At 40.6% G+C, this 15,350-nt stretch overlaps 1 protein-coding gene across 1 annotated transcript in view; it reads left to right on the top strand.

Moving 5' to 3' along the window:
• Nucleotides 1-15,350, top strand: part of PRDX5 (peroxiredoxin 5) — a 255,911-nt gene that overhangs the window by 218,360 nt on the left and 22,201 nt on the right. Inside the window, exon 5 of the mRNA XM_044075811.1 lies at nt 4,658-4,722. Coding sequence (XP_043931746.1) covers nt 4,658-4,722 — 65 coding nt within the window. The remainder of the gene's footprint in view (nt 1-4,657; nt 4,723-15,350) is intronic.

The following is a 15,350-nucleotide window of genomic DNA, read 5'->3' as shown; positions in this document are numbered from 1 at the left end:
AGTGAAATAAATGATCTTTTGTCAGTGGGGCCAGCCTTACTGTGATCTTTTTGCTTCTCCCCTAAACAACAAATGCAGCAGCTACTTTGCCCTAATTCCCCGACAGGGGGAATCCTCGAGGGATGCTCAACTTCATGATTGGCATCCCGGTCTGCTTTGTGCCAACCCACTGATTCCATTAATTCCAAAATTTATACAGGAAGCTGCTATGTTGAAGAGCAAAGTCGTCCTCATTGCACTTTACTGGCCTCAACAGATTTGGTTCTTCTTCCTTTGTCCTCATCTACTTTACCAACCTTAGATTCTGGATCAGATTCCAGGCCTCCTGTCTCATCTGACAGGCATGATTCACCCAGACATCTCAAACCTCAAGCTTGCAGCCTGGTTTCTTCAGTTCCGTTAATAGCCAGACAACCAATGCTCTGTTTCCTGTCCACCATACCCTTATCTTCCCATAAATGTTCAACATGAAAACTCTGTATGAGTAAATGGAAAATATTTGTTTACTGGGCACAACAAAATCATATTGATCCTTTCTCAGCTCCAATACATAACATATTTGAATTTTTAGTTTTTCTCTTTAAAGAAGGGGTGAGCTCCTCTACCATTAAGGTTCAGTTAGCAGCACTATCTAATTTTCATGTTCATAGGTTCATAGGTTTATACTAGGCATTGGCCCTGAAGCCTTTATAAGCCTAGCCCATAGAAGTACCCTGGCATTATGCCATCATTAGTTCCCAGTGCACCTATCAAGTAGAGCCACTGGAGTGATCCCTGGGGTGAACTTTCTATGTCCCATCCACTCATCAAGATGTCTCTTGAAGAGGGACAGTGAGGTGCTCTGCTTGACATATATGGAAGTCTATTCCAGAGCATGGGCAGTCTCTGGGTGAGGAACCTGTCCCTCCAGCATGTTCTGTTTGTGGTAATGAGGTTGAGGGCCCTGGAGCATTTGGTGTGGAGGGATTGGGATTTCTTTAGGTGTAACATTTCTAACAGTGCCGGGTCAGGCATTGCTTTGTAAGTCAAGCAAAGATCGCCTCTTAATAGACGATATGAGACAGAGAAATGCTGGAGTTTTTTTAGTTTGTCCACTCAAGGCATGTGTTTATGGCCTTGATCCTCTTTGTGAGGTACTTTTGTGGCCTTTCCAGCTGTTGCAGGTGTTTATTAAGGTACATGCCAAATGGGGCATTATACTCTATGATTGGTCTAATGAGGGAAGAGTAGAGAGAGATGACCTCTTTCTTCCTGGATGCTAAACCCTTGGTAATGAGATGTGCCACATAGAGGGACTTTCTGACCACAGTGACAATGTGGTGGTCGAAGGAGAGGTTGCTGTTATCAGTGTGGTAATTAGTGGGGACTGAGTTTATCTCAAAGGGAATGATGACGCATATTTTGGCATTAAGCTCAAGGCCATGGTTTCGACACCAGTCGTTGGTCTCAGTGAGGTCTTTCTGTACGATGTCTACATCAGTTGGGGAGTTAATAATGGCTCCCAGCTTGCAATCGTCAGCGAACATGGTCAGCCAGAGTCCTTCCGTGTTGGCCTGGACTTCTAAGAAGTAGTTGCCAAACAGGAGAGGACCCAGGACCGATCTCTGTGGGACACCGCTCGTGACTGGTCAGCAGTCTGACTTAGAACCCACAGTGTGAAAGTAGCAGACTCTATCTGTGAGTCAGTTTGCAACCCACCTAGTGATATAGGGGTTGATGCCTAGTTTGGTGAGTCTGTCAATAATTCCTGAGTGGGAAATGGTATCAAAAGCCTTTGTCAGATCAAGGTAGGCTGTATGAACTGCCTTGCCCTCATCCACAGCTCTGATGACTGACTCAAAGAGGTCAACCAGGTTGAGCAGGCTTGAAAACCAAACTGCATGGGATCCAGAGTTTGGAGATTCCCTATATCCTTGTTAATTAGGTCCATGATGCACTCTATAGCCTTACATATCAGACTTGTCAGGTTAATGGGGTTATAATTCCCAGGGTCTGTAGTCGCTCCCCCTTTATGGAGAGGGATGACTGTAGCAGTGTGTCATTCTGTAAAGACAAAGCCTGAGGTGAGGCTGTAATCGAACAGGGCACACAGGTGTGTTACCAGTTCACTTTGTAGTTCATGTAGAACATAGCCAAGGATATTTCAGGTCCCATGGAAGCTGTATTCTTGGCCTTGGACAATTCAGCTTTAATCTGTGCTGCATTAATGCTGGGTGCCTGGCATTCTTCTGGTATTGTGATTGGTCCTTTGGGGGGGGAGGGGTAAAGTTGGCACTGAATCTGTCTGCCAGTATATTGGCAAGTTGGATTTGAGGGTTCTTCAGTCGCCTCTGCTAAACTTTGTAAAACATTCTTGAGAGGTACTCTTCTTTTGAGACCACTGTTTAAAGACCCTACTCTACTATGGAATCTGAACTTGGTACTGCAAGCATTAATACATTCCCCCCTTTGAACCAGCAGCTAAATGTGACCTTAAGCTTCTTACTTGGAAAACTGTCCCTTTAGTAGCCATTACCTCAGCTAGAAGATTTTCAGAGCTTCAAGCCTTGTCTTCAAAACCGTTTTACTTCCTTTTTCATAAGGATAGAGTTACATTATGAACCAATGCATCTTTTCTTCCCAGGGTGGTGTCAAAATCCAGTATTAATCAGTCCATTAAGTTACCAGTATTCTTTCCTAAATTTGCAAACAAAGGTGAATATATTTGCGACAACACCACCAACTCCAAAAATTCTGATTAGTTCAACAACTAATAGATCCAAAAGCGATGAAAAAAATCAAACAGCCAAGTTATAAAATAGCCAAATATTTATTCTCCTAGTGCCTCGATGTAACCACCTTCTTGGTATTCCTAGAAGGTGGTTACACCGAGGCACTAGAAGAGAATAAATATTTGGCTATTTTACAGCTTGGCTCTTTGATGTTTTCATTGCTTTTGGATCTATTAGTTGTTGAACTAAAGGTGAATATATGTTACATTTATTGGATGTTCACAGACTATTACTCTTATCTACATATGATAAAAGAAATCAGAAAGACAGACCAATTGCTTGTTTCCTTTGCAGGTTTGAAACTGTGTAAACTAGTCACAAAAATAGCTGTAGCCAAATGGCTGACTGACCGTATTTCTTTCATCTATAACAGATTAGGTCTTAGCTTAACTAAAACCTGTAAAAACCCATGCAGCTAGATTCATGGCAACTTCGGTATTTTTGTTTTCCATGGACGACATATGTGTAGCAGCAACTTGGGCAAGTCCGCATAAATTTGTCACGCCTTACAAATTAGATCTGGCCTTGAGGGGTAGGGCATCTTTTGGTGCAACTGTGCTCAGGAATATCTTTCCTTACAGTCCACTCGGGATTTTAGGTAGCTGGGGACTCTGTCCCAACATTTAAGGATAGAATGAAAGTTGACAACATCAGATAAAGAAGTTATGTACTCACCATAACATTCCATCTGTTCTTACTCAACTTCCTGCCTACCAACCCCAATTCTTTGTTTCTATAAACTTCTGGATGATTGAGATATTATAAGGACACCACTGTCTTTTTTGATTGAGCTTCTGGTAGTTTCATCTATAGGCACATACATTTTTAAGTATCTTTTTTATATGCATGTTAATAGATACCACGTCTGGTAAAATCAGCAAACAAGGTCTGAGGTATGTTAGGGATTGATGCACTATAGGTAAGTGAGAAGCTTGCGAGCTTTTTGTTTACAGCGAGCTTTAGTAATGGCGAAGTAAGATCCTAGGATCAGATCCAAACCCAACAGTTGAAGAGTGAAAATGGACAACACAGATGGAATGTTATGGTGAGTACATAACTTCTTTCCAAAATTATATTCTATCAGATGGGGTTTCATGAAGTTGAAAAGGTTTGTGTATCAGTTCTCAGGATATACAGTTTAGTGTAGTCAGAGAGACCTAATCAAATGGAAGTTGCTTCCTTTTTAATTTGTTCCTGTAAATTTTGTATACCTTTATATATATATTTTAAACAACCATATTGCAAAACGACATACTCAAGGACTTACCCTTTTATTTGTATGTAAGTATTGACTGTTGCTGATATGTATGTTTTAATTGGGACTAAAGTGACAAGTTGACTTGTGAGTTCATCAAACTGCACATTGTCAACAGAATCATCAAATCTTATACCAGCTGACCTCTAAAACGAGCATTAACAAGGACTCTGCAAGAAGACAAGTTTGTGTTTAGCAGGCACTTTTGAAGTTTACTGGGGAGAGATTCAGTGTTTCTTTTTTGATGAGTTACAGGTCAATGAAACTATACTTTGGTCAAAAGCATGACAACATTTTGATTTTACTGCCCAGTTAACATAGATGGTGTTTAATTCTAATTTTTTGTCCATTTGTTCTTGATTGAAGTGTATTACCTATTGTAACTCACAAACTCTGTCTATATGCATTTTCTTTTTTAATGCATTGATTTTTCATAGAATGATCTATCAGAAGTTCAAATAATAATAAAAAAAAAAAAAAAAACAGACAAACTGGACCAGTACTAGAAGGCAGCGTTAAGAGATTTAAAAATGTATTGCACACATCAAGTGATGTGGGGGTACTGAAACCACAAATGCAGTAAATTGTGGGCATGCTGAAAACACTAAAACATTTTTGCTTGTGTTCATAGGCAGTGGACATGTTTCTTGACAATGCCCATTTAGAAGAAGTGTTGGGGAATAAACGTTCAAAGAGGTATGTATACTGTCTTGTCTATTTCTAAAACTGATAAGCAGTTTATAAAAATGTCTGTGTAGCAAATGGAAGATATTTCTCCAAGGCAGACTTAACCTGTGATACTGATGGAGTAAAAGAAGGATAAAAGCTGACAACTGGGTGCTAGGAGATGCAATCTGTGGTAGGCACTGTGGGAATTAATTTTTTTTGCCTTCCCCTCAGATGACCATTAGCTGTACCCAGGACCTCTTCTCATCCAGTGGATCTACCAATACCATCTTAGCTACCCTTGACTAACTCCAGTTCATCTTTGAGGCTGGTAAAGAAGTTATGGCATCTTGGGGTAGAATCATACTGCTGTCAAGGGACCGTATTCCCTTAAGGCCTAGGCTCGTTCCCAGTGTGTGTGTTCATGCCATTCAAGGAGATGGATTGTAATGAGTTAATCGTGTATTATCCACTCCTCCATGTGTAACTCAGCCAGAGCCCTGCCCCTCTTGTATACAAAACTGCATGTGCCTCCTCTTAACTGTAGTGGTGGGCTTGAGCATGTGCACCTCAACCCCAGGATGGGTACACTCATCTTCCCTGCCTGAGTTGTCAAGTACCAGAACTGCTAATCAAATTTAGGCCTGGGCTGTAGTTAAGACTTTACCCCTGTGCAACATCAGCACAGACTTACTGCGAGACAGCCTTTGGCTGGACTGCTTTCCTGTGTAAGTAGCCATTGCCCATAGGAGAATTCTTGAAATGGGGAAGCGTGCATCCCTTTATCCCATGCTGTCTTTGTCATAATAGCTGACCTGTACTTTGACTGCATCTGCAAATAATTAGGATACAGCCAGAGACTACTCATTTTGTGCTCCTATTTGATAGAATATTGAAATGTTCTTTATGTTGACACAATGTGGATTCTTTGTTTTCTTCTAATCAGTAGTGTAGCTGGGGCAGGGCAAAGAGGACAGCTGCCTTGGGGACAAAGTGTTGGACGTATGTGATTGGCGGCTTTTAAAAGCTGGTATTGCATTTGTGGTCAGATCTGAGCACTGTATCATTGACTGTGTGGGCTAAACTGTAGCAACTGCTCACTACGTTGTAGTGAGCAGTTTGATACAGTCTAATGGTAAAAAAAAAGATTTTTTTTTTGAGGAATGTGTGTGGTCTAAACTGTCTGTAGCAACTGTTTGCTATTTTGTAGCAAGCAGTTTGCTACAGTTTAAAAGTAAAAAGAAAAGTCTGTCTTATTTTTAAACTAAAACCTGAGTGCTGTAGTGCTGCATGTCTGGTATAAACTGTAGCAACTGCTTGCTACAATTTAAAAGAAAAAAAAGGTGCTCTTGACTTTATTTTTTTTAACTGTGTTAGAAAGGAGTTTTGGGGCAGTGTGCAGTTCAGGAACCCAATGTACCTGATCTCTGGCTTTTGCAATGAAGAGCTAGGGCAGGAAGGAGGTGGTATGTATCTGGCCACCTGGTTGGTATGCCATTAAAAGGATCAGAACTTTTTTTTCTCTTCTATTGAAGAGCTGAGGCAGGAGGGAGGAAGCATGTATCTGTCCTCCTGGTTGGTGTGCCAGTAGCAGAAGTGGAGATTTTCTTTCTTTTTTTTTATTTGATCTTCCATTAAAGAATATGAGGGGGGCATGGATTAGGACAGCTTTGTAGCTGTTCTTCTGATGTAACTTCATATACTGTCTTTTCTTCTGTGCCTAAGCTACTGCTGTTTAGCAACACTGATATTTTTCCTTTACCACATTCTACTCTATCATTTTCCCCAACAGCACCTATAATTCATATTTTTTGCTTAGTATTTTATCTTGCTTTCTTAGTATTCATAAGCTCATCAAATAAGAAAATTCTCAGAACTGTTTCAGTAATTGTATGCTGCATTCACAGTCTGATCACTTTAAAAGCTTGGCAGCACTTAACAAGCCTGACAGCAGGAATGCTTCATTCAGGCCAAGTATACAAGCTACCAAACACAGAGGCCTGAACACAACTTGGGAGGAGTCTTTTGCCTGGTAACCGCATACATTAAAGGTACTATACTGACGAAGAACCTAACTGAGTAGTCTGTGAATGCCTAGTAGGAAATCTACTCATACTAAGTAGTGAAGTTGTCCCCAACACACAACACAGTACTAAACTTAATTAACTTTAGTCATTGGCTTAACTACTGGGATTCTGTATTTATCAGCTTGGGATGAGATGGTTGACATCCTCAATTGCTTTGCTAGGGATGACCTGCATCTCTCCTCATGGCTTCCATATATTGGTTAAGACTTTTTCTTCCGAATGTTGACTTTTTAGGTAAGGTCAGGTGACTATCTAATGTAAATGTAGTACTGCTTAATGCCAGAAGCCTAAACAAAAATTTGCACTCTTTACAGGCATTCATAACTCTTGGAAATATTGATAATTGTTTAGTTACTGGAACACAGTTTCAGAACAGTGAAAGCATCCATGCAGTGCATTGTTTAAGGTATAATACTCCTTCAGACCCAGTGCCTCACTGGACATTTTCACTGGTTGAGGTATATCTGTGTTCCTAAGAAACAATTTTACTTTCAGACTTGTAATGCAGAACAAAGACCTAGAACTCCCCTGCATTCTTTTTACTCAGTACCATACAGTAGCCAACTACCTTACCCCATGTATGACACCAGCAGACCATTAGGCTTATCTTAGCAAACTGACATCCCTCATCATAGAACCTGACAATATTTTCTTGGGTGATTTCAGTTATCCCTTCATTAACTGGGTAAACTACCTTCATGACAAGCAAGTATATGTAGAGATTCTTAGATTTCATTGCCAAATCTTTGGACTAACTAATACAAATCACAATGAGGGGATATGAAGTATAAGACCTGGTTCTCACAAATATAGCCCCCTATGTTCAGAGCCCACAGTTACCAAATCACTGTTCAAATGTGATCACCGTACAGTAACTGAACACTAGATGTGAAATCTGAGTCACCTCAAAGCCCCTCTATCTTCATTGACTCGTCTAAGGCAAATCTAGCTCAACTGAGATGAAATTCAGCACCCTCCTCACCCAAGTGACCCTGCTTTACATGTTGCAGTTTTCAAAGAATTCATCAGGCACTCTCTCAACATCCAAGTAAGTTTTGAAACGTCAGTGCCCATAAGACATAAATATAGTGCGAGATTTAAGAACAAACCACTTTGATGAAACTCTAGTATCAACAAACTTTGCAGTAGGAAAAAGAAACTCCTAGCTCATAAAGGCAAACTTAACACTTCAATTAGGGAAGAGTGCAAAATCAAAAACAAATCCTCCAATAGCAAGTATAAATTGTGAATTGCCACCCATGTTAAGGATAACCAAAAAGCTATTTTTCAGCTATGTTAGGAACCTAAGAAATAATAACCAGCAATGCTCTGAGTTAATAGAAAATAACATCACATACTCCTTCCCTGAGGACATTGCCAACATATTAGTGGACAAATTCAGCTGTAATTTTACCTTCCCATCTCCTCCAAATTGCTTGTAGCATATTTGCATGCCTACGTCAGTGTATTAGTGGGTAAATTCAGCTCAAAGTTTACCCTCTCATTGCCTCCAAATTGCCGACAGCAAAGTGTCATGCCTACGCCACCCCTTGGAATAGCCTCCAGCAAGTCCTAAATGCTCTCTCCAGGGTTAAAAACACTAGCTTCATGGGCTCTAACAAGGTGCCACTTTGTCGTCTTCTCCAGTCAAACACTGCCTGGGTGACTCCTTATTACATCTTTTCGACTCTACCTTTCTACTGAATTCAAACCAGAAGTATGGAGAACTACAGTAATCATTCTACTCCGCAAAAGGGGACCCATGACTGACCTGGTCAACTATAAACATATCGGCCTCAATAGCCTTATCTGTAAGGCAAAGGACAGCATCATTTATGGACCTCATAAACAATGACATAGGCAGTCTTCAAAACTTGGACCCAAACCCATTTAATTTGGTTAAAGGTAGATCCTGTCTCTTGAACCTGGAGGACTCTTTTGAAAGGTCACGAAGGCATTAAACTTAATTCAAATTCACATGGCATGCCTGGATTTGGCCAAAGCCTTGAATTCCATTCCACACTTTAGCATCCTTTATACATTTCTTTTTTATTTTTTTATTCCACAGTTCCCCTATTGACCATCTAGCCATACCCAGCCACTCAGCTGACCTCTCCTTTCCTGAAAGGTCAGAGCCATACATCCCCTTAGTTCCTTCCGTTTGAGAGCAGACTGAATGGGGAACATGAGTGCATTATCTGTAGACCAGGGATTGGGCTCCCCCCATCTAACACCATGCTGTGACTGCACAATTGTTGCTCACTAAGGACATGCATGCTACCACACATGACAACCCCTTCATAAGTGGTACACTGCATTGTGTGCTCACGAAGGTCATTACAGTGAGAAACACATTTTCAGTCCTGTAGATGCACTGAGCTAAGCCACCCCAATCCATGAGGATATGGTGTAAGCTTACTTGAACCCTCCCTACCCCATCCCTTCAGTGCCCATGCTACTTAATACAGGTCACCTGAGCCACAGTGAGGGCTTTATTTCTTTACACAATGGGGCTAGGGCCCTTTTTTGAAGCACCTTTTTACTACCATGTTTTATCTTAGTCTTCCTACCCAGTGCCTTACATCCATTTTGGGTCTTCCAGCTTCTCTGTACCCCCCCCCGACTAACTACAGTTTTAGCTGGGGTTGGTCACAAAAGCTAAGGGTGTCCTGGGACGGGGGAGTCTTGGCCACCTCTGTTAGCTCAGGTTATTTTTTTTACTTAAGCCACCCCATTACTCCCCAGCTTTTGTTGTAACCTTTGTGGTTGTGTCCAAGGGATGGGAGTACAATGAAGGCATGCAGTATATCAACCAACCTGTGCAACAGCTCAGCCAGACACACCACCCTTTTCCACTCTTTGGACACCCCCCACATATGATGTCCCCAGTCCCACCAGGAACAACTGATGTAACCCCCCCCCCCCCAGGTTGGGCACCACCATCCCTTCCCTCCCTGCTTCTTCATCAGTCACATGAGTCATTACTTGAACCTGGGTCAGCTAGGCCATAATATGGGCTTTATCAGTCTAACTCACTGGAGTGGCAGTACCAGGACCCATTATTGCTTTTGACTGTAGGGTTACCACCTGTCCCACTTTGTGAGGGACAGTCTCTTTGGGCAGTTGAAATAACAAAAAATTTAAAAAATAGCAAATGTCCTGAGATTTTAGGACAAAATTATTTCCTATATTTTATGTAATAGTTGCATAAAACAATTATTCTTTATCTAAAATACCTAAATGCTATAAGAAACAGAATAAGCAACTAAAATGCTACAAGAATAAGCTTTTATTTAGGCAAAAAAGTTAAGTTCTATTCTTTGTACTGACCATGGGTATATGTCGGCCTATAAAATCTGATATTTGTACAAAAAATATCCCACTTTGGCCATTTGAAAAGGTGGCAACCCTATTTGACAGTAACTTTGTTTACTGTGGTTTTATTATCAAAAATTCAATAAATGACGTAAAGAAATTCAAAAGTGTGGAAGAGCTGCTGTGATGGCCTTTTCCATAAATTTATCAGGTCATGCAACACTTTCATTGCCACCCTATTAAATCACATAATCAAAGTTTCTTTCTCCTTTCATGAGTTCCCAAACCTGTGAAATTTGCAGACAGTTAAGCCTATCACTAAACATGACTCCAGTGTGAACCCTGACGTCTTTCAGCCAGTTCCTGTTCTGTCTTCCCTCACCAAAATCTGGGTTAAAGCAGCACCCTCACAGTCACAGGCCCACAGTGAGACATTGCCTACACATAATCCACCACAATGCATTCAAAAAAGACCACAGAATCAAGTAAGTTATTCCTTTATCTCACAGATGCGTTTTGTTAGCCAGTGGATGCTGAAAACCTTACAGAGGCAATTTGTGTTGTCCTATCTGAGGCATTTACTTTATAGATTATTTTCTTCTCATTAAGGAACACTCTTTGTGTGGCCTCAGCTCTGTCTATTTTACTTCACATCTCTGCAGTAAAAGATATGTTCCATTTGTCCACAGGTCATATTCAGTCAGTTGGAGTGGGAAAAGAATTTGCAGATTTCTGGTCTTCCAGCAACAAAGGCAAGTGTGCTACCTATTGCGCTACTGACCCTGACATTCATTCTCCATGCCAATAGCATCCTCAGGCTTTCCTCTTTTGTCCATGAGACTATCTCTCTCCACAGATATAAGCAGGCTGTTTGGGGGGGGAAAAGAAGTCTGTGGAACTTAGGAACTTTTTAACGTTTAAGGCAAGATGGGTTCTCATATTGCTGAGTTTAGAAGCCACTGCACATTTTTAGCTGTGTTTTCTAGCTTATCTTTAGCAGCTTCCCTGAAAAGATGCTACCTAGCTGTTACAGTCTTTATATTTGATGCATTTCTACTTTGGAATACTCCTAACAAATCCAGAAAATTTATCAAAATATAGTGTACCATTATATAACCAAAGAAACATTTTGAATTATGTGAATGTGCTGTCAGCTGCATTGGGCATTTGGTCTGAAAGATGACCAGAAAGGGGCAGCCAGGCAATCCGCACTCAATGTATGCTGTACATTGAAACAGGACATTAGTCAGTAATTCAGCAAACTCAAAAGGGGGAGATAACTGTAAACTCTCTATCTTCAGGATGTAATGGCCACTAAATTCCCACCAGTTGTGTCTTTTCCATAACTTTATCAGTAGCCTTCTTGTTTGTATGTGTTACTCTTGGGTGAAGAAGTAACACTTCCATTCTAAAAAAGAATAGTATTCTAATCTTCCTAAGCAGGATGTGTGCAGCATCTATTAAACCTATCAAGTTATTGGTAAAATTTGGAGAAGCAGGTTGAATAATCCAGATTAGAACTCTATATGCTGCCCATTGTAAATTAACTGGTGGGGGTGACCACTTCCAGTACCAAACTGACAACTTTATCTTTGCTTACATTAGTGGGGGTGGGGGCAGAGAACACGTGGATATGTTTAATGTAGTCAGGCATGCGGTAAGATAAAGGCTAATAGTTGCAGCGGGAGTAATATTAGATGGTGTTGCTCTTTATTGTGCAGCATATAATGTTTGTACTTAGTTTAGGCCCAGTACAACCTGGCATGTGGTAGGGACTGCATTTGTTTTGTTTGGGTTTGTTACAATCATGTGTGTCTATATATGGATGCATAGAGGTACAGTGATGAGTGTTTTCATTGATGGGGGAGGAGAGAGAGACGTTACAGCTGATTGAAAATCAGCTGTTTGAAAAATTCCAGATGTTTTAAGTTAGAGATTGTGGTATACTGGTGATTAGGGAATATCCCCTTTCTTGGAATTGGTATATATATATATATATATATATATATATATATATATATATATATATATATATATATATATATATATTAGCATGGGGTGTAGAGGGGGTGCAGGGAGGGTTGCCCCCTTCAAAGACATTTGTTTGTTTTTCAATCCTTGTGTTTCAATGGTTTTTGTTTTCAAGGAGTAGCATTTGCTGATTTTAGGATTGGCAATGTGTGCTATAATGTGTGTGTCTGTATGTGTGTGTGTCTGTATGTCTGTGTGTGTCTGTATGTCTGTGTGTGTGTGTGAACGCTCAAGCAAGTATGCGTGTGTGGGCACTCACATGCATATGTCTGTATTCATCCCAGTCAGTCAACTTCTTTTTCTGCAAATGTCAGTTTGTCATATCCCTTTCATAAATGTACATTATTGATCATACATAAAGATATCTTGTAGCAGTGCTGGTAAGAAAATATCCCATTACCTGCAGAGTTTTGTGATCTCAGCTATAGTTTATCCCATTACCTGCAGAGTTTTGTGATCTCAGCTATAGTTTATTGTGTGGGTGTGTGTGGATGTGCAACTGTTTCCACTTCTGCTATAAAAAAAAAATTGCCTCTTTCTCCCACATGTTCAATGAACTTTGTAAACCAACATGTACATAGTCCACTATCCTGGGCCTCCAATATTAAACTTTAATCTTTGGTTTAAATTCACCTGTCCTTAATCATTCCTGCATCAGATCCTGATTGACATGAGGTTGTTCAAGGAGTTTTCTGTACTTAAAGCTATAGTTATGTCTTTTCTACATTTCTTGCCTTCTCATCGGATCCTTTTCCTTATATTCTTTCTTTTGTTTTGACACATTCAGGTGCTATGTGATTTTTGTCTACTTTTGGTTTGATTTCCATTTCTGCTTGACACCAACATGCTTCTGCTAAACTAAGCAAGGAAGTCATCTTAGACTTGTGCTCTTCATATCTTAAAAACTTTCAGTCTGATGGTGTCCTTTTCATTCTTCACTGATGGGTTTCAGATCCAATCCTCAGATCTAGCTAGGCTACATTTTCCAGACTTTGGATCCTAGTCTCAAGCTCCTCCGTCTTCCCATAATGCACCATACTGTCCCTAGTTCCTCAGGTTTCGTTTGCCGCCATCATGGTCAGATGAAAGATCCACTCTCTCTCTCAATATGTAAGTTTTTAATTTTACAAATTAACTGCTATTCTTATAGGCTAGTTGGTCTCTTAATTTTCAGACTTCTTTCCTCCCTCAGTGGCCGTTTGTGACTGGAATTGTTATTTTCCATCCCCTGGTTGTTGCTTAACCTAGGGCATTCTTTCCTGGATAGCTTGTGGCAGGATGTAATCCATTTTATCTGAGTCAGCTAAACTTCATATGGCTGGATGAGTTGTTTTTTCCTTTTACAGTACTGAGTTGTATGTCCCTGGTCATTGGTTTGTTGCCTTTACTTCATGTTTTGTCTCTGTCTTTTTCATCCCTTAGAGAGTTTGTGCAGGGCAGTTGAGGTAGCATTTTTGTGTGCTGGATCTGGTTGTTATTTTCAGTGCTTCTTTAAATGGTACAGATTTTCATGGTCCATTAAAGGCCAAAGTTATAAAATCATGACAGTTGACTGTAGACTTCATCTCAAAATATCCAGTCTGTGTTTGTGTGTGTGTGTGTGTGTAAAAATTACACTGAAACAAATTGCAACATAGGAATGCACTTAAATCCTTTGCTTTCCATCTTGTGGGCTATTGTGTATCCCATTTTTTTTTTTTCAAAAAAAAATAAAAATTATAATAAGAAGAGAAGGTGGAACCAGCTCCTAAGCTAAGGTTCTACTGGTTTCTAGCAGGGCTCAACCCCCGTTATATAGAAATGGACCTACACAATGAGGAACTCAAATCCATGATCTTGGATCCAAAGTTCTTAGGGTCTACTTCAGATTCTAAATCTTTGGATCTGAAAGATTCGCCCATGATGTTTTTGACACTTATTTGCTGACTGCTATGGACCCAGAAGTAAATATTGTGGGAAGAAATAGCCAGAGAATTGTTATGGCTAGGCTTGTATAGGCCCTAGGGCCGATAGCCTAGTACCAACCTATGAACCTAAGCCTTCGGATCCGTATGTCTGTTTTTTTTTTTTACTGTGAGATGCTAGTTTTATGTCACATGTCGTTGGGCTGTTCTCAGTCTGGTGTCTACGAATTCAGAGCTTTGGAGTTAATGTTTGCATCTTTTGGATCCGAGGAACTCGGATCCAATATGTGGCAGGTCTCCAAGAGCTGAGCTGTTTTCTTCTTTCGGATCCAGAGCATTTGGACCCAAAGCCTTTAAGCAGATAACTCTCTCCTCGGATCAAAATTTCTTGGATCCTACAGTTAACAGGTTGACTGGAGAAACTGGTCTTGTTGAGAGATCTGTTTTTTTTCAATCCAGAGCGGTCGACTAACATTGGGCTTCGCTTAGAACTGGGACAGCCCGTTGTAGGTGTTTTTTGCCAGTGTGTTACACCTTCTGTTCTTGGGTGCCCTTGTTTTTGTGGATGATACTAAGACACTCCAACCCATGGATTAGAAGGGCTGGTTGCTAGTTTTCTTTGGGGCTAACCCCCACTCAGCCAAAAACTCAGAGCTGCAATATAAAAGTTCTCTGATCCAACTCATGGATCCGAGGCTCCCAAGACATCCTCCAGATCCAAGGTCCTTTTTGGATCTGACAGGCTTGCTCCCTATGGTGCTCCTTCACAGTTCCATGGTTAATTCATCGGATCCTATGCCTTTTGATCCAATGGACTGAGATCTTACTTGGCAGATGGACATGACATATTGGGATCCAGGCGGATCGATCCGAACAGTTTTACTGTTGCTGTTTTCTTATTCATCAGATCCTAAGCTTATCATCAGACAGATGGCAGTCCATTCTGCAACAAACTATTAAGATCTCGGATCCATGTTCTTTAGATCCGAAGATGTTACAGTAGGTAGTATTTTCTTCGAATTTTAAAACCCCTTTTCTCAAGATGGTCGGGCACCTAGTTTAGAGCTTTAATCTTAAATGCAGGTGTCAGGGTTTTTTTTAAATCTGAACCCTTTTGGATTCAAGCTGTTGAGCCACTCACCAATCCAGCCTCACTGTTTGTTCTTTTCTTCTGGCATGGACTTCTTCTCAGCTTCTCTATGTCATGACATAAAAGTGTCCAACCATTATGGTTTCCAGGCCAAGGATACTATTTCTTCCGATGGACATCACTTTTTACCCCCTACAGCTAGAATTCCGGAGCTACTCCCTCCTCTCCCCT

The sequence above is a fragment of the Protopterus annectens genome, chromosome 6.part1, assembly GCF_019279795.1.
Source record: "Protopterus annectens isolate FY-2018-M chromosome 6.part1, PAN1.0, whole genome shotgun sequence".
In the NCBI taxonomy this organism is placed as follows: domain Eukaryota; kingdom Metazoa; phylum Chordata; order Ceratodontiformes; family Protopteridae; genus Protopterus; species Protopterus annectens.
The sequence above is the reverse complement of the archived record's forward strand: the minus strand, read 5'-3'. Positions and strand labels throughout refer to the sequence as shown.